At 43.2% G+C, this 24910-nt stretch overlaps 1 protein-coding gene across 1 annotated transcript in view; it reads right to left on the reverse strand.

Annotated features, from left to right (window-relative positions):
• The window catches only part of TUT4 (terminal uridylyl transferase 4), a 3240181-nt gene that overhangs the window by 2296410 nt on the left and 918861 nt on the right, over window positions 1-24910 (reverse strand). Inside the window, exon 10 of the mRNA XM_044086854.1 lies at window positions 4283-4402. Coding sequence (XP_043942789.1) covers window positions 4283-4402 — 120 coding nt within the window. The remainder of the gene's footprint in view (window positions 1-4282; window positions 4403-24910) is intronic.

Raw genomic sequence — 24910 nt, forward strand, 5'->3', positions numbered from 1 at the left:
TAAGAGGCCTATTTTTTTGGCACCAGAAACATTCTGGAACATATGCCTTTGCCCCTTTGACTTATGGGCACTAGTTCTATGACTCCTTGGGTGTGTAAAGTCTGAAATACCCTAAACATCTGTTTGGTTTGGAGGGTAGGGAGGAATTCCCCCTAAAAGAAGGTTTTTGTATCCAGTGACATCTGTAATCTTCCTGTACCACTTTTAGCACACACAAATCTGAAACAATCTTTTGCTAAAAGGGGGTATTAAAGGCTAGTTTGTGGGACAGATTTGTAGAAATATTGGCCGGAGGAGAGGGCAGAGGGAAAATAATGCTTGAATAGTCATTCTGTACTGTTGGTCTGTTCTTTTTTCTGAAAAGAACCCAGTTTCTTATTTCCCTCCCACCATCTCTTTTTTGCACCTTGTTTGCCAGGGAAAAACTGTTTTTTGCTTATTTGGCTTTTTGTAAATAGGGAAGCCAAAAAGATTTGTACTGGGATACATGAAAAATCTTACAATCTCCCCGAATCAATTTCCTACTCGAATAATACTGTTTGAGAACCTAGGTAGGAGAGACCTCCTTACCTAAAGCAGAATCTATGACTTCAGACTTAACCTACTCAGCACTTTTGTTTACATATCCAAGGATATCTTCTCAACATTGCAGTAATAGCAGAGGCCCTAGTACTGACACAATCATCTAAACTCTTCAAAGCATGTTTAGATACCTAGGACCTGGTATAAACAGTTTGGTTTATAAAACACCTTTCTTCTGTAGGAAAAGTGGTAGCTGATTCCCTCAGACTGTCCATATGACAAAGCATACATTTCCATATATAAGCACGATCACTCATAATTCTGGCAGAAACAGTTTGGTTTATAAAAGACCTTTCATCTGTACAAAAAGTGGTAGCTGATTCCCTCAGACTGTCCATATGACAAAGCATAAAGTTCCATATACAAGCATGATCATTCATAATTCTGAATGTTAAAGAGGAAGAAGAAAACTTTCTCTTACCTATGAGGGACAACATCTTGTCTTCCTTGTCACCAGAAGAAGGATCTGTGTTATGGACCAACCTGTTGTCAGCATAAGATGCAGCTGAAATTGCTGCTGGATCAGATGCAAGGTGAGAGAAAAGAAGTGTATTAGTCAGACATACCTTATATAGGTTCTTTGCTTTTTTAGGCACTTATGCCTGGGTATCATGATGATTACATGCAACATTCAACACAACTTCCAAAACAGGTCGAGGGATGGGAGAGGAATGAGATATATCCATTTTGTAACATATCATAGTATCTCCTCAGTTCAGCAGGAAAAACAGTTTGTTCCCATAAACATCACTTAATTCATCCTGGCTGTGGTTGAGATTAAAAGAAAATTCCTCCACAGGAGGAAAATAATTAATACATTTCTCACAATCTGAGAGCTGAGCTTTGGAATCTGTAGAAGTCGTCCCATCAGTGTCAAAGTCAGAATCATTAGACCCTGTTTCCTCAGGAACTGCTTTACAGGGGATGCCCACCTGTAATGGATTCTGTGTACCAGGATTCACTGCATGGCTTGCCAAGGTAAGAAACTCATCTGCCTTAACTGTAACTCCTTCTTCAGAAAGACTACATTTAACCTACTGTTTTTTTCTTTATTAGTCCCTGTGGAAGAAGACACACTTGAAGGATGGTTGTCTGGCTGAACTAATGTTCTCTTGCTCCAATTAATGCAAGAAGGGTTTTCTGGAATATCTCCAAGAACTACAAATGAAGAGGATGTGGCTGACCCTCCCTTTTTGTGATAGCTGAAAGAAGTATGGTGGAGTAAGATAGAGAGGTAAGCGAGTTGTCTGACAAACAACAATGGCCACTGCGGGTTCATCCACTATTGGCTGACGCACAGACTGAGTACATGACAATGGCAAGGACACCTTGTTAAGTGATCTTTTCTTTCTAGGTATGGTGAGAGAAGAATCAGCAAGACTGGAGTAAGTATCCAGTTTCCTGTAGCCGAGGAAAAGAAGCCAAACGTGGTAAGTGTTGATGAAGCAAGTTGATTGAAAGAAAAGTTGTCAATGAGTGTTCATAAGCAGCACAATTTACACTCACAACCTTTATTAATCCCTTTGCAGGAAATAAAGCACATGCAGAACACAAATTCCCTGGCAATGCTCCTTTCAAACACTTAAACACACTGACGGAAAACAAAATGGCAGGTGGGTTGCCACACACTAAGCATAAGCACTACACTAAAACATATGTTCCTGCTGGAAGACGTTTTGTCCAAATAAATGAAAATTTACAAAAGCAATACATAAATTCTCACAAAATAATCTCCAAATAGTTTAACAGACAGTGATAACTATGAATGATGGTCCCTGACAGGAAACATATGGTATTCTGTAAACATACTGTGATTCTTAAACAGCAAATACAGCTTTTAATCAACAAATAAAATATACAGTATTTTTCTTAAAAGGGCAATAATTTCTGTGTGGATGGTTCCCCAATTGGGGACTTACCAGCCAAAAATAAATCTTTTAGCTGATTGCTGATCCTGTGAAGCCTGAGATGCTTCTTCTCGAGAAGTCTAGAAAGTACTGAAGAAAGCTTCACTCTGACTGATTAGCCTCCTTGTATTAGATCAGCAGTCAGAATGAAGGTATTGGGGGGGGGCAGAATTTTTGAAGCTGGCTGGTTGCTGTTTCCTAGGCAAGAAACAACCCATATAGCCTGAATGTTACTGCAGCAGCAGAATAATAAACATCAACATTTCTCCAAAGATCAGAGAGTCTTAACTACCTTCTTTCCTTGACCTGTTTTCACCCTGGAATTTGTTGTACTCCACTGGTGGCTCTAGATGGCCTGCCCTTGCAATTATTTTGTTTTTTTTGTTTTGATTTTTATCACTGAAATGATGGATTTCCTACAAGATGGTACTATTAAAAAGTACTGTGTCCACCTCTTACAGAAATGACCTGATGACCAAGATGAACCAGTAAACAACACACAAAAGTAAACTTACAATGTAACACAAAATTACAAAATTTGATTTCAGGGTGGGAGGATGACATAATGGTTAAGGTGTTTACCTTAAAGACACAAGGTGCAGGGTTGGATTCTCACATGGGGTAATTGGCAAGGCTTCAAAGGGCCAAAAGGGCAGTTAACCTAGTAGTAATCTATAAACCTATCTATGAACCTATGAACAACAGTTAACATTACACAAGACTAGTAGCTTAGCAAAACTTTAAAAACTTATGGAAATAGTTTAGTAATTGCAAAATCCTAATAATATGCAACTGTTTAGTTCTGGGAAAAAATAATGAAGTCTACAATTCATATTACTATTGGGCTCATATGCAAAACAGTTATACTGCCTAGGAATATATGACATATGTTTTGGCAATGAATGTATAAAAAGTCTTGGCTATCTCCAATATAAAACTGTCAGACGGGCACAATTCTTAAGTAGGAAAACAAGTGATAATACTTCCAAAAAGTTCCTACAATTTTCCCAAAATAATATTCTGAAGTGGTCCTCAAATGAAGCACATGTTTTCTTTTTTGGCCACCACCCCCTGACCAAGAAGCTTCCCTCCTGCTATCTTGTCCTATTAAGTCTTTCACTCCTCCAGGTACAAGGGATCAACTTGCAAACTGTATTAATGCTCAGCCTGAAGGTGGGACTCAGGAATCTGTAAGTGCTGCAGTGGCCACTGTTCTACAAAAGGTCTAAAGTCCTTCCACATATGTGTTGACATCATCGTTATTAGGCTGGGTGGGGAATGGGGAAGAAAAGCAATATGTCCAACCCCAGTACTAACAGGGTGGTTATACCTGTTCGTATTCTCCCATTCATCGAGTACATCATCTTCTCTCTGGTCTCTGCCAGAGCTTCCAGCACAGATGCAGTATGGTCCCCATCATGACAGACACATCCATCATCACTGTATGCTCCATCTGACACCTGAGCTAGTAACATACTCTGGTTGCCTGGGTGTGATCAGGGCTTTATCTCTCTACTCCACCAGTGAGGCATGAAGCATATTTTTTGACACTTATCAAACTATTGGGTCCTGCAATACATTACAGTGGTCACTAGTTCTACTTCGCTATCTGTTAATCTGTGACATACATAACTCAGATTATCAAAATCAGTTAAGTGTATGCTTTTCCCACATCATAACCGAAAATTATGTAAAGTGTAACCAAAAAAATATACAATGAGAGACAGCATGTGAACAACAGGCAACAGCTTATAACATCTAATATTCTGCAGCAGAAATCTGACTTTACTTACCCAACTGCCTAGGTAAGCAGGAAGAATTTTTGGGGTTCTTTGCTGAAGGAAAAATATCACCATCAAAACAAAGGAGTATGATGGGATTCCACCTTCTGCCTGGCAGTCAGTGTGGCAAAGCTGAAAACACAATTAAAAAAATATTTTATGACAATCTAAAAGTTTATTTATTTTAAAACAATCTAAAAAGTATCCTGACTGAAATACTTCACTTAAGATAATGCAATTAGGGCAGGGTACATGTCTTTATATGGCATATGTGATGCATGTCAGGAGACAACTCACCAGGATAAATAGATTATGTAAAGATTTTAAGTGAGCCATCAAAAAATGGAGAAACTTCCTCTGAAGTCCAGGAAAAGGAAACATTTTCCCTGGGTCAGTAACTTAACTACAAAGATATTGCTGCTAACACAGCTACAAAAGGACTCATCATAAAAGAAGATTCTGAGATTGGCTCATGAAGCAGTGGATGCCAAAATTGCATCTTGGTAGAGCATTGTTGGACAGGTAGTAACACATATGCTCATATTAATGGGTCACATAAATCCCTAGTTCCAATAATTGTTAGTGTCATCTCTGGAATTTTCTACTTTACTAATGCATTACATTTCTATCTACAGCACAACTCTTTGAAGCTAGCAGAAACTTTAGTACAGGATTTTTTTGCATAGGCTTGTAATGATCTGAAGACTAACTGCCTAGTCCTTACGAACATACAGCTTTTCCTATGTTCCAGCACCAAAGGCGTGTGTGCTACTTGAACAACTGACACTACATGCTGGGAATTACAATGTTCCTTTTTACCCAGTCTATTTTTGATAAATTATACCTGGCATATCATGATGTTTTGAGATATAAAATGCATATACACCACTGTCAGTTACAGAATATAGCTCACATTTGACTTTTGAGCTCTGGTAAGCAATTATATTCAACCTTGTGATTAAATTACATAAACAGATACCATATTTCAGTAAATTTTTTGCACAAACTTTAAAATGTTCCTTCTGTCAGACTGACTTGACTTGGCAGCCATCACTGACATGAGATCCCCATCACATCCAAATGCATTGTTCTGCTTAAGAACAACAGAAGTGAGATGCACCCTAACAAGACCCTTCACCAAATGCATCCTGTCCCTAAAGTTAAAAAGCATTGTGGTCATCAAGCTTTGAGATGTCCCATGACTTGGGAGATGACATGCTGTGTACAGGGCCACTGTATTACAGCTGTCTTGTCATCTTGTAGCAGGTTTATACTTAAAACCTACCTACCATTCCCTACTGTTCCCAGGTATGTGCATATGGACATGCAATGGGGCATTTGCACCCTGCAGCTACTGGCAAGCAATGCTGATACTCACCTTTGTTTCCCTCACTCTACTGGGAGATGGCTCCTGATCTGGCCCCAGAATGCCTTTTCCTTCTCCCCTTAAGATACAGAAGCAAGAAGAGCTTCATCATTCCACTGTCTCCTGTGTCACCTCTTCTAGCACTGGGCTGCTAATAAAAATAAAATAATAAAAATAATAAAATCCAGGTAATCTTTATTTCTTCTTTTTTTAGTTTTAAGACATGTAGGCACTGCAATGTAAAAAGAGATGAAGGCCTGGACAAAAGCATGTTTAAGATAAAAGGCTGTAATTTTGGGTTGCTGAGGTAGGAGATGGGGTATGAAAGTATACTGATCATAATACAAGTACAGTTGATATGCTTTTTCTTACTTTTCCATAGGGGACTGATATTAAGGCCCTTGGTTTGATCCAACAGGTTTTAAGTGGATGCAATTAAATAAGAGAAGATTGAATGTAATGAAAAGTTTTCCATTAGCAAATAAATTTTCACAGTGTAACATCAGAAGCTTGCAGCCAAAGGTAACTATGCGGCTCGTTCTTATGTTTCTATGGAGACCAACTGATAAGAAAGCAATATTTTTAAGGCTAAAAGTTAATGTCTTCTGAAAGCATTCAAGTTGTTTTCTACATCTCTGACTTCAGGCACTCCTACTGTGTACAAAGGGAGAATTTGGGAAGGACAACCTCTGTAGCATCTTAATCCTGCTCTGTTCCCTCCCTCAAAATAAATAAATAAAATATATACATATTTTATTCAGCTGCTCTTACTGTAACCGTCTTAGTTGCTGTTCTGCGTGCTGTTATCTGTTCAGTCGCTCTTACTCTGTACTTATTGCTGCTTGTTAGTAGCCTTCTAATTTACTGCCTTTTTCCATCTCTTTCAACTTTCTGGTTTAAAAGACCACATCTGCGCTTGTTCCCCATCTTTCCTGTAACTAACCTACTGGGAAGCACTAGAAAGCCTTAAACTGATACAAGCATTCTAGCTTAGAAGAGAGACTTTAGAGTGATTAAGTATCAGTTTTATGTACTTTCTTGGTGTACTTAACTGTTTTCCACCTAAACGCTGATTTTTCAGCATTTATTGTGATTTAAAAGCTTGTTTTTTTTCACATATTGTACTTATTTGATTGCCTGCACTTTTAAAAAGTTGTTTTTTGTTGGAATAATTTGTTTAACTGTTGTAAGCTACACACTAAAGTGTGATAGTGTTTTCTGATCGTTTGTAGTAGTTTAAAGCTGTTTTAAGTGTATATTTTACTGTTTTTGCCATATCTTTTCAAAAAAACAAACAAAAAAATATTCCTCGTTTGCCGCCTTTCTAAGCTAGTAGAGTCCAGTTTTCAGGCTAGTGCTGAATTCAGGGCTGTGTTACAAGTTTCTGAGTTGGCCATGCCTTATTTGGATAGAAGGAAGTTTCTCTGTTCACCTGTGAAAGAGGGGAGCTTTGAGCAGCCTATCTGTCCCTGGAGGAGTGGTTCCAGCCCAGAAGTTAGTAGTTTATTGGCCATTTTGGGCTAATTTCTATCTCTCTTATTTCCCTGTTATAAAAACCATGTTTGCACTGTTTTGCGTGCCAGGCAGCGCTGGTTAGCTAGTGTTAAATTATTCTCGGCTCCACTAAGTCTCCTCTTCAGTTTTTTCCTAGAAACTAGTCTAACTCTCAATCTAAGCACTCAAAAAGCATCCTATAGCCCAGCACAAGCACTAATTTACCCTGACACTTAACTGCCCAGCAGGGCAAGGCTCTTTATTCACACTTCACCAACCAAGCGACTAAGCAGCTTACCCTACTATTCAGGCATGACCAAAGGGCAATTTCAGGTGTATTCTCCAGTCCAGCTGGTGAATCTGGGTATCCTGAGGCAATGTTACAACTGCCTCTTGTACACAGACAACCCTCTCCTCCTACCGCAAAACACAAAAATATGCGAGAGATGCAATTATACAGTCAAACTGGAGGCTAAGCTGTCTCCACCCACGACTGGAACAGACAGTCAAGAGGAGAAGGTTAACACTTGCACCACACCTCCAGCCACACATAGACCTACTAAACCAACACTGGCAAAAAATACACATAAATGCACAAAATCATACTCGGAGGCTCTAAATAAAAACCTGCAAAAGTATCAGAGACCTCCAAAGTAGACACCCAAACAATCTGCACCTCCCATCACAAACCAGACAACACATAAAACACAAAATCAGCGTGCCGCATAATAACAGCCCTTAAGACGAAATAACATACCTAACACACTAGTAATAGATGATTCTATAGTCAGGCACACTGACGTCCCACTCACTAGGCTGGACAAGCAGAAGGTTACTGTTAGCTGCCTGTCGGGAGCCAGAATCCGTCACATAACACAAGCACTCAGGTCACTCCAGAACAAGTACAAATATGACTCTGTCATTGTTCATGTTGGTGTGAATGACCTGAGACATACCTCCCTGGACTACATGAAAAGAGACATGGAAGAGCTCTCTGATCATGTAGCCCAGGCTGGTATGACCCTGACCCTGAGTAGCATCCTGCCCTCACCAAAAATGATACCTCAGTATAAAGAGAATATGATCAATTTCAACAATTGGCTAAGCTTCTGGCGTCATTCAAAGGGGATCAGTGTCTGTCAGCCTGGGATGACATGCTCGATAAGCCATGTTGCTTCACAAGAGACTGCTTGCACCTCTCACCCCTAGGCAATCGAATATTGGCCAAGGCTCTTGCTGCCCCCATAGTGCCTTTTTAGGCAAGGCACAAAAGTCAAACCCACCTCTGTAAACAGCACAATTAACAAAAAACTGAGGGTTATGCTACTCAATTAGGGGAGTTTAAATCTCAAAATGCATGTGCTCGAAGCACTCCTCAGTATGGAGAACGTCGACATCTGTGCAGTAACTGAAACTTGGTTCATGGCTCCAGAGAGCATCCCAGCACTACCGAGCTACAACTCATACCACGTTTCGGCCACAGAACATGGACCAAAACACAAAAGGAGGGGGTGTATCCATATCCATCAAGGATACCTACACCTCCAGGTTGCAGCATAATACTTCTGAGATCATCCATGTGCAACTAACATCAGGCAAATCTGCAATGCAAATTGTGGCCTGCTACAGATCACCCTCCATGACCCAGGACCACCACTCCACCTTTCTGGAGACACTGGAAAACATGAAGGTCCTACTGAACACCCTGATATTGGGCGATTTCAATTATCCTATCATTAACTGGGAAAACTACTAGAGTACAAACGTCCAGGCCCAGCGCTTCTTGGAATTCATCAGCTCAAATACCCTGGATCAGCTGGTAAACAGGTGAAAACATATTGGACCTGGTCATCACAAACATGAGCGACAGGTGTTCCACACTGGAGATCAACCAGTCACTGGTTAGATCAGACCATAAATTAATCACTCTGGATGTCCACACCCCACCACCACCCCCAACTAAGGAAACCACAGTAAAAAAGTTTTCTAAAGCAAACTTCACCTTACTTAAGACAGAGGCGGTAAGTTTCACAGCCCACACAGGATAACGCTGCCCAAGATGCAGAAACCTTTACAAATGCACTCTATAAGCACCTACAAGGATGCATGGATCATGCCATCCATAGCAAAACCAATACTCACTCCTCTAAGAGAAGGAAACCAGTCTGGTGGACCCCTGCCATAAATGGGCTATACAATAGAAGGAGGAAACTAGTTCAGAAAAAAAGCAAATCCCAAAAAGGAAAGACATCCCTGATCAGTATCAGTAAGAAACTAAGGTCCCTCGTAAAATCATCCAAGGCTAACTTCGAAAGAAAAATAGCCAAGGATTCAAAAGATAATCACAAAGCCTTCTTTAGCTATGTTAAGAATCTAAGTGGCAACTTACAGATATGCACTGAACTAGTGAAAAACAGCACAAAATATACTGAACCTACTGAAATTGCCAACATCCTGGCAGAAAGATTCAGTGCAAACTTCATCCCCCCCTCTCACCCCCAAAAGGGCCCACAACAATACCGGAAAAGTGTACCTAAACACGCTGTTCAACCTCAGCTTCTCCACAGGCTACGTGCCCATAGAAGGGCGCACAGCAACAATTATTCCACTCCACAAAGGAGGGGCCACAACTGACCCTGGTAGCTATCACCCCATAAGCCTGACTAGCCTGGTCTGCAAGGCTATGGAGTGCATCATCATGGAACTCATTAACAAAGACATTGGGAACCTCCAAACACTTGACCCGACCCAGTTCGGCTTTGTTAGGGGCAGATCATGCCTACTAAACCTGGTTGACTTCTTCGACACAGTCACCAAGACCATAGACGAGGGAAAGGTTGTTCACACAGCCTACCCTTGACCTTGCCAAGGCTTTTGACACCATTCCCCACTCGGGTATTACAGAAAAACTCACCAGTCTGAACATAAACCCCTATGTCACGAGATGGGTTGCCAACTGGCTTAAAGACAGAACTCATACAGTAAGAATAGCGGGTTCCAGGTCTGACTCTAAACCAGTCACAAGTGGTGTCCCGCAAGGCTTGGTCCTGGCACCCCTACTGTTCAGCATATACTTCTCAGAAGTACATGCAAACACGAGAGGACTATGGTAAACCAAGTTCACCGATGACTGCAAACTGGGAGCCATAACTGACTCTCTAGCTGACATGGACATCCTCCAAAAGGACCTTACTGAGACGGACATCTGGTGTCAAAGTCATGGCCTCAAGCTTAATGCCAAAAATAGAAGTTATGTTCTTACCATAACGTTCCATGTTAGTTGTCTTCTTCTCGCCTTCTTCTTGCTGGATGGGTTCGGAGCCGACCTCGGCTCCGACTCGGCCACTCTAAAAGCTCAAGAGTTGGTTCCACCGGCTCGAGGCTCCCCTTATATCCCACAATGCTAGGTGTGAGTTACCTCAGATCTCGTTTGTAAGCTAACCCCAGCTTATAATAGTATCAGAATAACTATAAACAAAGTCCACCTCTAAAAACAGGGAGAAAGAAGGGTGACCTATATTCTCATCCAGGAAATATGCACAACAGCATATGCCTAATAAAAGAGGTGGTAGAACGAGAGGTCACAATCACAACTCCTCTAGGTCTGTCCAGGCCAGGGGGAAGGAGGGTGGGACGCAAGAAGGCGGCGAGAAGAAGACAACTAACATGGAACGTTATGGTAAGAACATAACTTCTATATGTTAAGTTGTCTATCTCGCCTTCATTCTTGCTGGATGGGACCGCGTCCCTAGCACCTTGTCCCGGGTGGCCTAACGGAACAGACTCCTGAGAACAGTGGAACCAAAGTTAGCTCTATGCCTAGAAGCTAAATCCAACTTATAATGAGAAATGAAAGTGTGAGGAGTAGCCCAAGTAGCCGCTGCACAAATGGTGTCAATAGGCAGTCTGTCTTGGAAGGCTAAAGAAGTAGCCAAAGCTCTGGTGGAATGGGCCTTAGGTTTATTAGGCAGCTTTTGGTGTCTAATTTCATAAACAAGGGAAATCAGAGATGTTAGCCATCTAGATAATGATACCTTTGAAACTGAAAGTCCCTTTCTGCCTTCTGCATAGAAGACAAACAGCTGGTCAGATTTTCTGAATTGTTTTGTTCTATCCAAATAGTACCTCAACTGACGATGAACATCTAGCCAGTGTAATTTTTGTTCAGACCTATTGGAATATTCTGGAAAAAGACAGGAGGTCAATGCTTTGATTTAAGTTTGACGTCGAGACTACCTTAGGCAAAAGGACGGGTTGGTTCGTAAGGATACCCTGTCCTTATGGAACAATAGATAAGGAGGTCGACAGCTGAGTGCATGAAGTTCTGAAACTCTTCTAGCTGAAGTAATAGCTACCAGAAAGAGAGTCTTCCATGATAGCAATTTTAAAGAACAGGAGGCTGCAGGTTGAAAGGGGAAGAATCAAAGAAGTAAGAACTAAATTTAGGTCCCAAGGAGAAGGAGGATTTCTTATAGGAGGTCTGAGAAGAAAACTCCTTTCAAAAAGGCTTTGCAAACCTTGTGGGACATTAAGGCAGACTCAGAAATACCCACATGAAAGTTAGAAATAGCTGCCAATTGAACTTTAAGAGTAGAAGGAGATGAACCTGCATGGAAGAGTTCAGCTAGAAAATCAAGGACTATTTGGATGGAAGCAGTGAAAGGATCTATGTCCCTTCCTTGAGCCCAATATGTGAAGCGTTTCCACTTACTCAAATAAATCTTCCGAGTGGAAGATTTATGGGAAGCTATCAAAATATCTCGAACAGAGTGAGATAATTGAGGAAGCCTGGCTAAGGTTGGAACTGGAGGAACCAAGCAGTGAGGTTCAGAGAGGGGAGGGAGCGATGAAACTGACCCGACTGATGGATCAAAAGATCTGGAACTAGGTCCAGATGCCTTTTCCTTCTCCCCTTAAGATACAGAAGCAAGAAGAGCTTCATCATTCCACTGTCTCCTGTGTCACCTCTTCTAGCACTGGGCTGCTAATAAAAATAAAATAATAAAAATAATAAAATCCAGGTAATCTTTATTTCTTCTTTTTTTAGTTTTAAGACATGTAGGCACTGCAATGTAAAAAGAGATGAAGGCCTGGACAAAAGCATGTTTAAGATAAAAGGCTGTAATTTTGGGTTGCTGAGGTAGGAGATGGGGTATGAAAGTATACTGATCATAATACAAGTACAGTTGATATGCTTTTTCTTACTTTTCCATAGGGGACTGATATTAAGGCCCTTGGTTTGATCCAACAGGTTTTAAGTGGATGCAATTAAATAAGAGAAGATTGAATGTAATGAAAAGTTTTCCATTAGCAAATAAATTTTCACAGTGTAACATCAGAAGCTTGCAGCCAAAGGTAACTATGCGGCTCGTTCTTATGTTTCTATGGAGACCAACTGATAAGAAAGCAATATTTTTAAGGCTAAAAGTTAATGTCTTCTGAAAGCATTCAAGTTGTTTTCTACATCTCTGACTTCAGGCACTCCTACTGTGTACAAAGGGAGAATTTGGGAAGGACAACCTCTGTAGCATCTTAATCCTGCTCTGTTCCCTCCCTCAAAATAAATAAATAAAATATATACATATTTTATTCAGCTGCTCTTACTGTAACCGTCTTAGTTGCTGTTCTGCGTGCTGTTATCTGTTCAGTCGCTCTTACTCTGTACTTATTGCTGCTTGTTAGTAGCCTTCTAATTTACTGCCTTTTTCCATCTCTTTCAACTTTCTGGTTTAAAAGACCACATCTGCGCTTGTTCCCCATCTTTCCTGTAACTAACCTACTGGGAAGCACTAGAAAGCCTTAAACTGATACAAGCATTCTAGCTTAGAAGAGAGACTTTAGAGTGATTAAGTATCAGTTTTATGTACTTTCTTGGTGTACTTAACTGTTTTCCACCTAAACGCTGATTTTTCAGCATTTATTGTGATTTAAAAGCTTGTTTTTTTTCACATATTGTACTTATTTGATTGCCTGCACTTTTAAAAAGTTGTTTTTTGTTGGAATAATTTGTTTAACTGTTGTAAGCTACACACTAAAGTGTGATAGTGTTTTCTGATCGTTTGTAGTAGTTTAAAGCTGTTTTAAGTGTATATTTTACTGTTTTTGCCATATCTTTTCAAAAAAACAAACAAAAAAATATTCCTCGTTTGCCGCCTTTCTAAGCTAGTAGAGTCCAGTTTTCAGGCTAGTGCTGAATTCAGGGCTGTGTTACAAGTTTCTGAGTTGGCCATGCCTTATTTGGATAGAAGGAAGTTTCTCTGTTCACCTGTGAAAGAGGGGAGCTTTGAGCAGCCTATCTGTCCCTGGAGGAGTGGTTCCAGCCCAGAAGTTAGTAGTTTATTGGCCATTTTGGGCTAATTTCTATCTCTCTTATTTCCCTGTTATAAAAACCATGTTTGCACTGTTTTGCGTGCCAGGCAGCGCTGGTTAGCTAGTGTTAAATTATTCTCGGCTCCACTAAGTCTCCTCTTCAGTTTTTTCCTAGAAACTAGTCTAACTCTCAATCTAAGCACTCAAAAAGCATCCTATAGCCCAGCACAAGCACTAATTTACCCTGACACTTAACTGCCCAGCAGGGCAAGGCTCTTTATTCACACTTCACCAACCAAGCGACTAAGCAGCTTACCCTACTATTCAGGCATGACCAAAGGGCAATTTCAGGTGTATTCTCCAGTCCAGCTGGTGAATCTGGGTATCCTGAGGCAATGTTACAACTGCCTCTTGTACACAGACAACCCTCTCCTCCTACCAAAACACAAAAATATGCGAGAGATGCAATTATACAGTCAAACTGGAGGCTAAGCTGTCTCCACCCACGACTGGAACAGACAGTCAAGAGGAGAAGGTTAACACTTGCACCACACCTCCAGCCACACATAGACCTACTAAACCAACACTGGCAAAAAATACACATAAATGCACAAAATCATACTCGGAGGCTCTAAATAAAAACCTGCAAAAGTATCAGAGACCTCCAAAGTAGACACCCAAACAATCTGCACCTCCATCACAAACCAGACAACACATAAAACACAAAATCAGCGTGCCGCATAATAACAGCCCTTAAGACGAAATAACATACCTAACACACTAGTAATAGATGATTCTATAGTCAGGCACACTGACGTCCCACTCACTAGGCTGGACAAGCAGAAGGTTACTGTTAGCTGCCTGTCGGGAGCCAGAATCCGTCACATAACACAAGCACTCAGGTCACTCCAGAACAAGTACAAATATGACTCTGTCATTGTTCATGTTGGTGTGAATGACCTGAGACATACCTCCCTGGACTACATGAAAAGAGACATGGAAGAGCTCTCTGATCATGTAGCCCAGGCTGGTATGACCCTGACCCTGAGTAGCATCCTGCCCTCACCAAAAATGATACCTCAGTATAAAGAGAATATGATCAATTTCAACAATTGGCTAAGCTTCTGGCGTCATTCAAAGGGGATCAGTGTCTGTCAGCCTGGGATGACATGCTCGATAAGCCATGTTGCTTCACAAGAGACTGCTTGCACCTCTCACCCCTAGGCAATCGAATATTGGCCAAGGCTCTTGCTGCCCCCATAGTGCCTTTTTAGGCAAGGCACAAAAGTCAAACCCACCTCTGTAAACAGCACAATTAACAAAAAACTGAGGGTTATGCTACTCAATTAGGGAGTTTAAATCTCAAAATGCATGTGCTCAAGCACTCCTCAGTATGGAGAACGTCGACATCTGTGCAGTAACTGAAACTTGGTTCATGGCTCCAGAGAGCATCCCAGCACTACCGAGCTACAACTCATACCACGTTTCGGCCACAGAACATGGACCAAAACACAAAAGGAGGGGGTGTATCCATATCCATCAAGGATACCTACACCTCCAGGTTGCAGCATAATACTTCTGAGATCATCCATGTGCAACTAACATCAGGCAAATCTGCAATGCAAATTGTGGCCTGCTACAGATCACCCTCCATGACCCAGGACCACCACTCCACCTTTCTGGAGACACTGGAAAACATGAAGGTCCTACTGAACACCCTGATATTGGGCGATTTCAATTATCCTATCATTAACTGGGAAAACTACTAGAGTACAAACGTCCAGGCCCAGCGCTTCTTGGAATTCATCAGCTCAAATACCCTGGATCAGCTGGTAAACAGGTGAAAACATATTGGACCTGGTCATCACAAACATGAGCGACAGGTGTTCCACACTGGAGATCAACCAGTCACTGGTTAGATCAGACCATAAATTAATCACTCTGGATGTCCACACCCCACCACCACCCCCAACTAAGGAAACCACAGTAAAAGTTTTCTAAAGCAAACTTCACCTTACTTAAGACAGAGGCGTAAGTTTCACAGCCCACACAGGATAACGCTGCCCAAGATGCAGAAACCTTTACAAATGCACTCTATAAGCACCTACAAGGATGCATGGATCATGCCATCCATAGCAAAACCAATACTCACTCCTCTAAGAGAAGGAAACCAGTCTGGTGGACCCCTGCCATAAATGGGCTATACAATAGAAGGAGGAAACTAGTTCAGAAAAAAAGCAAATCCCAAAAAGGAAAGACATCCCTGATCAGTATCAGTAAGAAACTAAGGTCCCTCGTAAAATCATCCAAGGCTAACTTCGAAGAAAAATAGCCAAGGATTCAAAAGATAATCACAAAGCCTTCTTTAGCTATGTTAAGAATCTAAGTGGCAACTTACAGATATGCACTGAACTAGTGAAAAACAGCACAAAATATACTGAACCTACTGAAATTGCCAACATCCTGGCAGAAAGATTCAGTGCAAACTTCATGCCCCCCTCTCCCCCCCAAAGGGGCCACAACAATACCGAAAAGTGTACCTAAACACGCTGTTCAACCTCAGCTTCTCCACAGGCTACGTGCCCATAGAAGGGCGCACAGCAACAATTATTCCACTCCACAAAGGAGGGGCCACAACTGACCCTGGTAGCTATCACCCCATAAGCCTGACTAGCCTGGTCTGCAAGGCTATGGAGTGCATCATCATGGAACTCATTAACAAAGACATTGGGAACCTCCAAACACTTGACCCGACCCAGTTCGGCTTTGTTAGGGGCAGATCATGCCTACTAAACCTGGTTGACTTCTTCGACACAGTCACCAAGACCATAGACGAGGGAAAGGTTGTTCACACAGCCTACCCTTGACCTTGCCAAGGCTTTTGACACCATTCCCCACTCGGGTATTACAGAAAAACTCACCAGTCTGAACATAAACCCCTATGTCACGAGATGGGTTGCCAACTGGCTTAAAGACAGAACTCATACAGTAAGAATAGCGGGTTCCAGGTCTGACTCTAAACCAGTCACAAGTGGTGTCCCGCAAGGCTTGGTCCTGGCACCCCTACTGTTCAGCATATACTTCTCAGAAGTACATGCAAACACGAGAGGACTATGGTAAACCAAGTTCACCGATGACTGCAAACTGGGAGCCATAACTGACTCTCTAGCTGACATGGACATCCTCCAAAAGGACCTTACTGAGACGGACATCTGGTGTCAAAGTCATGGCCTCAAGCTTAATGCCAAAAAAATAGAAGTTATGTTCTTACCATAACGTTCCATGTTAGTTGTCTTCTTCTCGCCTTCTTCTTGCTGGATGGGTTCGGAGCCGACCTCGGCTCCGACTCGGCCACTCTAAAAGCTCAAGAGTTGGTTCCACCGGCTCGAGGCTCCCCTTATATCCCACAATGCTAGGTGTGAGTTACCTCAGATCTCGTTTGTAAGCTAACCCCAGCTTATAATAGTATCAGAATAACTATAAACAAAGTCCACCTCTAAAAACAGGGAGAAAGAAGGGTGACCTATATTCTCATCCAGGAAATATGCACAACAGCATATGCCTAATAAAAGAGGTGGTAGAACGAGAGGTCACAATCACAACTCCTCTAGGTCTGTCCAGGCCAGGGGGAAGGAGGGTGGGGCGAAGAAGGCGGCGAGAAGAAGACAACTAACATGGAACGTTATGGTAAGAACATAACTTCTATATGTTAAGTTGTCTATCTCGCCTTCATTCTTGCTGGATGGGACCGCGTCCCTAGCACCTTGTCCCGGGTGGCCTAACGGAACAGACTCCTGAGAACAGTGGAACCAAAGTTAGCTCTATGCCTAGAAGCTAAATCCAACTTATAATGAGAAATGAAAGTGTGAGGAGTAGCCCAAGTAGCCGCTGCACAAATGGTGTCAATAGGCAGTCTGTCTTGGAAGGCTAAAGAAGTAGCCAAAGCTCTGGTGGAATGGGCCTTAGGTTTATTAGGCAGCTTTTGGTGTCTAATTTCATAAACAAGGGAAATCAGAGATGTTAGCCATCTAGATAATGATACCTTTGAAACTGAAAGTCCCTTTCTGCCTTCTGCATAGAAGACAAACAGCTGGTCAGATTTTCTGAATTGTTTTGTTCTATCCAAATAGTACCTCAACTGACGATGAACATCTAGCCAGTGTAATTTTTGTTCAGACCTATTGGAATATTCTGGAAAAAAGACAGGGAGGTCAATGCTTTGATTTAAGTTTGACGTCGAGACTACCTTAGGCAAAAAGGACGGGTTGGTTCGTAAGGATTCCCTGTCCTTATGGAACAATAGATAAGGAGGTCGACAGCTGAGTGCATGAAGTTCTGAAACTCTTCTAGCTGAAGTAATAGCTACCAGAAAGAGAGTCTTCCATGATAGCAATTTTAAAGAACAGGAGGCTGCAGGTTCGAAAGGGGGAAGAATCAAAGAAGTAAGAACTAAATTTAGGTCCCAAGGAGAAGGAGGATTTCTTATAGGAGGTCTGAGAAGAAAAACTCCTTTCAAAAAGGCTTTGCAAACCTTGTGGGACATTAAGGCAGACTCAGAAATACCCACATGAAAGTTAGAAATAGCTGCCAATTGAACTTTAAGAGTAGAAGGAGATGAACCTGCATGGAAGAGTTCAGCTAGAAAATCAAGGACTATTTGGATGGAAGCAGTGAAAGGATCTATGTCCCTTCCTTGAGCCCAATATGTGAAGCGTTTCCACTTACTCAAATAAATCTTCCGAGTGGAAGATTTATGGGAAGCTATCAAAATATCTCGAACAGAGTGAGATAATTGAGGAAGCCTGGCTAAGGTTGGAACTGGAGGAACCAAGCAGTGAGGTTCAGAGAGGCGAGGGAGCGATGAAACTGACCCGACTGATGGATCAAAAGATCTGGAACTAGGTCCAGATGCCAAGGTCGCTCAATAGAAATTGATGTAGAAAGGGGAACCACACCTGTCGAGGCCAGTAAGGAGCAATGAGGATCAACAAGGCCTTCTGAGCGATAGCTTTCTGTATCACTTGAGAGATTAGTGGGAAGGGAGGAAATGCATACAGAAGTCCCCGGGGCCAAACTTGGACTAGAGCGTCTCTGCTGGGTTGGCCTGGTAAAGGGAATAGAGTGAAATAATCTCTGCACTTGCTGTTTTGGGGAGTAGCAAAAAGATCGCAGCAAGGCTGACCCCACTTGAGAAAAATTTCTCTCACAACAGAGTCTTTCAGAGACCACTCGTGAGGCATGAGGATAGCTCTGCTCAACTTGTCCGCGATTTGATTGGACTTCCCAGGGATGTGCGTTGCTATCAGAAACCGCTGAGAAGAAATCGCCCATTGCCACAATCTGAGAGCTTCTCGACACAGGGGGTAGGACCTGGTTCCGCCTTGTTTGTTGATGTACCACACTACAGACATATTGTCTGTCTGGATTGCAATCGTTCCCAAGGGAAGAGAGTCTTGAAGGGCTTGCAATGCTAAAAGCACTGCTCTCATCTCCAGAACATTTATGTGCAATGGCATTCATCTGGTTGCCATGTGCCCTGGACCGTCCTGCCCTGATAATGCCCCCCCCACCCGATCAGGGAGGCGTCCGTTGTCAGAGTAGCAACCGGAGGGGGAGGAACAAAGGGTCTTCCCAATAAGAGCTGTGGGGAAGACATCCACCACATGAGATGATTTCTGCATGCCTGCGTGATCATAATGGTGTGGGACATTGGAAGTTGCTGGTATGACCATTGTGTAAAGAGCATCCATTGAAGGATTCTCATGTGGTATCTGGCTAATGGAAGCAGAGGTATGGCCGCCGCCATAATTCCCAACACTTTCAGAACTAACCTGGCTTTGATTCTGTTGTTGTTGAAAAGGAGTGAGACCAGTTTGTGTATGTCTGTTATTCTCTGATCTGTTAGTCTCGCAGACATGTCTACTGTGTCTAGATTTGCGCCTATGAAGGTAATAGTACGACAAGGCGACAAAACAGACTTTTCGCAATTTATTGAAATGCCTAACTTTTGACAAATGCGAAAAGTGTAATCCCTGGCCATCAGAAGGAGATGCTTGGTGGGAGCTGTGAGGAGCCAGTCGTCCAAATAAGGAAACACCTGGAATCCTTGTCGTCTCAGGTGAGAAGCTACCACTGCCATGCATTTGGTAAACACCGGGGCAGTGGTGAGACCAAAGGGCAGGGCCCTGAATTGAAAATGACTGGTTCCCAGCCTGAAGCGGAGGAATCTTCTGGAGCGTCTGTTCATGTTTATGTGATAGTACGCATCCTGAAGGTCTATAGAGCACATCCAGTTTCCTTTTCCCAATAGGGGAAGGATGGACTGCAGCGTGACCATCCGAAATCTTGTTTTCTTGACTGATCTGTTCAAGATACTGAGATCCAAAATTGGTCTCCAGTCCCTGTTTTCTTTGGAACTAAAAAGAACCTTGAGTAGATTCCGGATCCTTGCTGGTCTGCTGGAACTGGCTGAATTGCTCTTTTCGCAAGCAGCTTTGAAATTTCCAAAACCGCTAGATCCCTTTGAGCGGGTGGAACATCTGGAAGGGATTTTTTTGATTGGTTTGGAATGCGAAGAAAGGGAATGGAATAGCCTTCGGAAATGGACTGTACCCATTTGTCTTGAGTCAGGGATAGCCAGGCTTCTGGGTACAGTGACAATCTTCGCCCGACTGCCTCCGAAGGTGGGCAGTCGGGCAACACCTCAGGGATGCTGAAAGGGCTTATCAGAGAAGGCTTCTCGATTGCCCTGGTTCTGCGGACCCCCTGCCTCGAGGCGGCGTCTACCATTGTTATTCCCGCCTCTGCCGGGGAACCGACTCTGTGCGTCAGGCGAAGTCCCTTGAGATTGTTTACGGAACCACATTTTCCCACTTTTCTGGCCTTTGGGGTAAGGCCTAGAAGGAGTAGAAAACGGACTCTGACGGCAGAAAGAGTCTTGCCATCAGTCTCGCACCTAGTCAAGGTTTCTTTCACTTGAGGACCAAAGAGATGATCCATCGAATGGGGAATTAGTGAAAGACGTTTTAAAGGGTCCGCAAAATTGCATAGCCGCTTCCAGGCATGCCTACGTAAGCCACACCTGTCCCTGCGGCCCTGCTCGCTCCATCAGCCGCATAAGAAAGGAGGCGCATGGAGGAGTTGGCTATGGAGTTCAGGGTAGCCAGCTGAGTGTTCATCTTATCTTGAAAACCCGCAGCTGTAGGATCCTTCAACATGTCACTCGCTTCTTTGATCAAGTCCCTTTGAAGACGAGTAAAATGGCATAGGTAGTTCAGCGAACGCATAGCAAATGTCGCTGACGAGAACATCCGCTTCCCATACCTGTCCATGGACCTAGATTCCTTGTTAGGTGGATGGACAGGTAATGAAGGATCAGCTAGCTCCTTCTTAGTGGCAGCAGCAACCACCATAGCATCCACAGATACTCCTTTTGTCAAGAACTGTTTGTCTGCTGGTGCCGTTATGAATTTTGAGGGTCTCCTGGGAGTGGGGTCCACTGAATCAGGAGCCGTCCATGCCTTTTTAGCTACCACCTGCATGAGGGGGTCAAAGGGGGGAGACACCCAGGAGGTGGATGGACGAGAGCCAAACGCCTCAAGGTACACAGATTCATCCTCCGAAGGGTTGAGGGCTGGCCAATTTCCCCTCTGTTTGAGGATTTCTAGAATGTCTGCAAAAGAGACATCTTCAGAAGGGGAACGGGGGGAACCCTCGAATCCTCTAAATCTGTGTCAGAGGTGAAGGAGTCAGGTGAGTCAATGTGTTTCCTCGTAGACTTTCTCTGTCGAGGGGGCTCTTCTGCCAAACCACGAGAGGCCTCGGAAGAGGATGAGATCCCACAGGGGTTCCTGAGGAGCTGGCTCTCTGCGGTCTGGGATGAGGGAGTGAGTCGACTTGACCTGAGGCACCGTGGGGAGGGGGCGGAGCCGACTGTGGAGTAGAGCCAGGTTCTAACACACTCCGCATGACCTCGAACGCACCCCTGTCAGGCAGAGCCAGAGGTCCCCGCTCCGAGAAGCTGAGAACCTCCCTCGGCACCGACAGTGATGGCTCCGAGGCCGATGTCGGAGCCGAACTCACCAGCGCCGAAGCTCCGGGAGGAAGAGCGGGGTCGGACAAGGGTCCGATGCCACTCACCCCCTCGGAGCCGACGAGGGAAGTCCGGCACCGAGATTCTTCAAAAGAAGAAATCGGAGCCGACGACGGAGCCGAAGACATCTGTATCGGCTCCGACGCTATTACAGTCTCGGTTCCGAAACGCCCCGGCTCCGAGCTCAACGGAGTCGGAGGAGGAACATATTGATGGACAGGGGCAGGCATCGACTGATGAGTCGGGCTCTGAAGCATTTGGGCCAGTGCCTCGGACTTAAGAAGTCGACTCACTACCCTCTGAAGGTCATGGTCCGACAGCCTCGATGACCTAGAGGAGTGAGATTTATGGCTCCGTTCAGACAGCAGAGGAGATGCTGGAGCCGAATGAACGGAGCCAAGGGATGGTGACCTAGATCTCTTCCTAGATGTCGGCTCCGAAGGTCTGGTCGGAGCCGACAAGGGAATTTCTAATACCTCGGCTCCAGCCGGAGCCGAGGGAACCACAGAAGCTGTAGACTCATCGGCTCCAGCCGGAGCCGATGCAGGCGTAGGGTTAGTAGCCTTAGGTCTCGGCTCAGTAGCTGGAGCCGAGGAGCTAGAAGCCTTGGAGGGCTTCCCAGAGACAGAGAGGGAATCCTCAGGCTTAAGTAGACTCCTTAGGATCAATTTGTTCTTTCTTTCCTGCAGGACCCTGGGACTGAAGCCGTGGCATACAGCACAGGAGTCCTGCAGGTGCAAAGGCCCCAGGCAGTAGACACAAGAAGTGTGACCATCTGTCAGAGACATTTTCTGACAGCACGCATCACACTTCTTGAAGCCTGAGACCTTTGTGTCTTTAGACATCTTAGAACAAGAAAGTGTAACCACACACTCAGTCAAACACACTGATTACACCTTATCTTATTTTTAAACTCAAAAATAAAACAACTATCAAAATGTTTTAATTAAGAGAAGCAACACACACACACCACTAGGGAATGGAAGAAAGGCCTGAAGGCCGAGGAAGAACTTTTAAGTTCTTATGGGGAAAACGGATTTTTGTGAAAAAGGGTTAGAATTCCACTAAACTAAGGGAAAATGTAGTTAAAATTAAAAATAAAGGGGTTTAAGTATCCTAACTTTACTGAAAGTTTACTTACCAAGAAGCCGGTAGAAAACCAACACCTCGATCGCTGTAGCGGCAAACGAGATCTGAGGTAACTCACGCCTAGCATTGTGGGATATAAGGGGAGCCTCGAGCCGGTGGAACCAACTCTCGAGCTTTTAGAGTGGCCGAGTCGGAGCCGAGGTCGGCTCCGAACCCATCCAGCAAGAATGAAGGCGAGATAGACAACTTAACATTGCATAGTCATCACATTTGGGAAAAACAAAACAGCCACAAATTATCACATAGGTGGCAGCCCCCTTAATACAGAAGAGACAATAAGAGATCTAGGAACCCAGGTACATAGTAATCTCTCCTTTGACAATCATATTGCCAAAGCAGTTAGGAAATCCTTCTATGTGGCCGATCTAATTACTAAAGGGTTCACATCCAGAAATAAAGAGGTTATAGTGCCCCTCTACTCGTCACTCATCAGACCTGTCATAGAGTACAATGCCCCATTTGGGATGTACCTCACAAGACACTTCCAACAGCTGGAGACACCACAAAAGTACCTCACCAAGAGGATTACTGGCCTCAAACATATGTCCTATGCAGCCCGACTGAAAAAACCCTGGCTGTACTCAGTGGCATACCGCTTAGTCAGAGGTGATCTCTGCCTGACTTACAAAGCCATGTCCAACTCAGAATTGATGGGCATGCTCCACATAAAGAAATCCAAGTAACTGCGAGCCATGTGCTCTAGTGAGCTAAACCTCGTCACAACAATAAATTGAACATGCAGGAAGGATAGATTCCTGTCACAATGACTCCTCATGCTTAGGAACAAAATTCTAAACTACATTAGGCAGAGCCCCTCACTAACACTCTTCAAGAGAAACCTTGACGAGTGGATGGGTAACAGAAAATACACCCCTGGGATCACTTCATTGGCTCTGCTTGACAGAGGATCAGTTAATTAATCAATGGGGCGGCGATAGCCGACACACTCTGGCTAGGCTTATAAATGCCCTCGGGCAGATAGCCTAGTACCTACCTATAAGAAGAATAAAGATAAGAAAAAAACACACAGCACTAAGTATAAGTAAAAGCACAGGCTGTACCATGCATCTTTGCATTCATAACCTTAATTATAGGCTGGACTTCAAAGATGGTTGCACTTTGAGTAACAGCTTAATTTCAGCTATCCCAGTGTGAAAACAGAAATTCAGAAAACAGAGCCACTGAATTTGTCTTTTTGGGTAAATTTCAGTTACTGGCTAGTAAGTGCACTGCCTAAATTCTATCAAAGAAGAAATTTAGAGAACCTGAAAAAAATCAACCACAAAAGGTGACCAGAAAACAACTGCTGGAAGGAATTCTACAGCTATACAGTAAAAAGTAGCTCCAAGCTCAGCTTTGGTGCAAGGCAAGACTTTAAGTAATCTAAAGGACAAAATAAGCCAAATGTACTCAAGAGTTGATTTAAATACACAAAACATTGAAAAAGCATACAACTCAAAAAACAAAAGGCTGGAAAAATGGAGGAAGCTTTAAATAGACATTCAGACGAAATGATAAAACTGCAAAAATCAGACGTTAAAATGAAGAAAAGGCTGTCTGAGTATGACACTACAAAAGAAGTGATATTACAAAAATAGTAGAATTAGAGGACAGAGAATGCAGAGAAATATAGGATTTTCTGTTGCACCAGAGAAACTGGAAGGAACAGACTGTATTAATTTTATAAAAGCATAAATAAGCAACTGGTCTGGTACTCCACAGCAGGAGTTGTGAATCAAAAGGGCACATTGTGTCTATTCTCCAAACCTTGCCATGAGAAAACAGCCAAGAACTCTAATAGTAAAGATGCAATCTTACAAAAAGAAATTGTTGATTCTGACAAAACTGCAGCAGAAGGACAAAGTACAAAAAGTTGAAGACAGTACTCACTGTACACCAGCAGAAGAGGAGTAAATTTACTCTAGCAATAACTGAGATTCAAGCTGCTGTATCCATCTATCTTCAGAATAGCTTTTCCTGGAGGGTCAAAGTAATTTTTGATGCAGAGCTTGCTAGGGAGGAAATACAAAAGTTTGTCTAACAAAAAGTGAACTATCAAACAGAAGGGGACATTTTAATGTTCCAAAGAAAATGCTTGACAGAGAGAGAAAAGCACAGGAGTTGACTAGAACTACAAGGACTACAGTGGAAATGATCCAGAAACTAGAGTTGGGAGATGGAAAACAACAGAAAGAAAACCAGCCAACCAAAAAAGTGGGACTACAAAGCA

The sequence above is a fragment of the Protopterus annectens genome, chromosome 10.part0, assembly GCF_019279795.1.
Source record: "Protopterus annectens isolate FY-2018-M chromosome 10.part0, PAN1.0, whole genome shotgun sequence".
Taxonomy (NCBI): Eukaryota; Metazoa; Chordata; order Ceratodontiformes; family Protopteridae; genus Protopterus; species Protopterus annectens.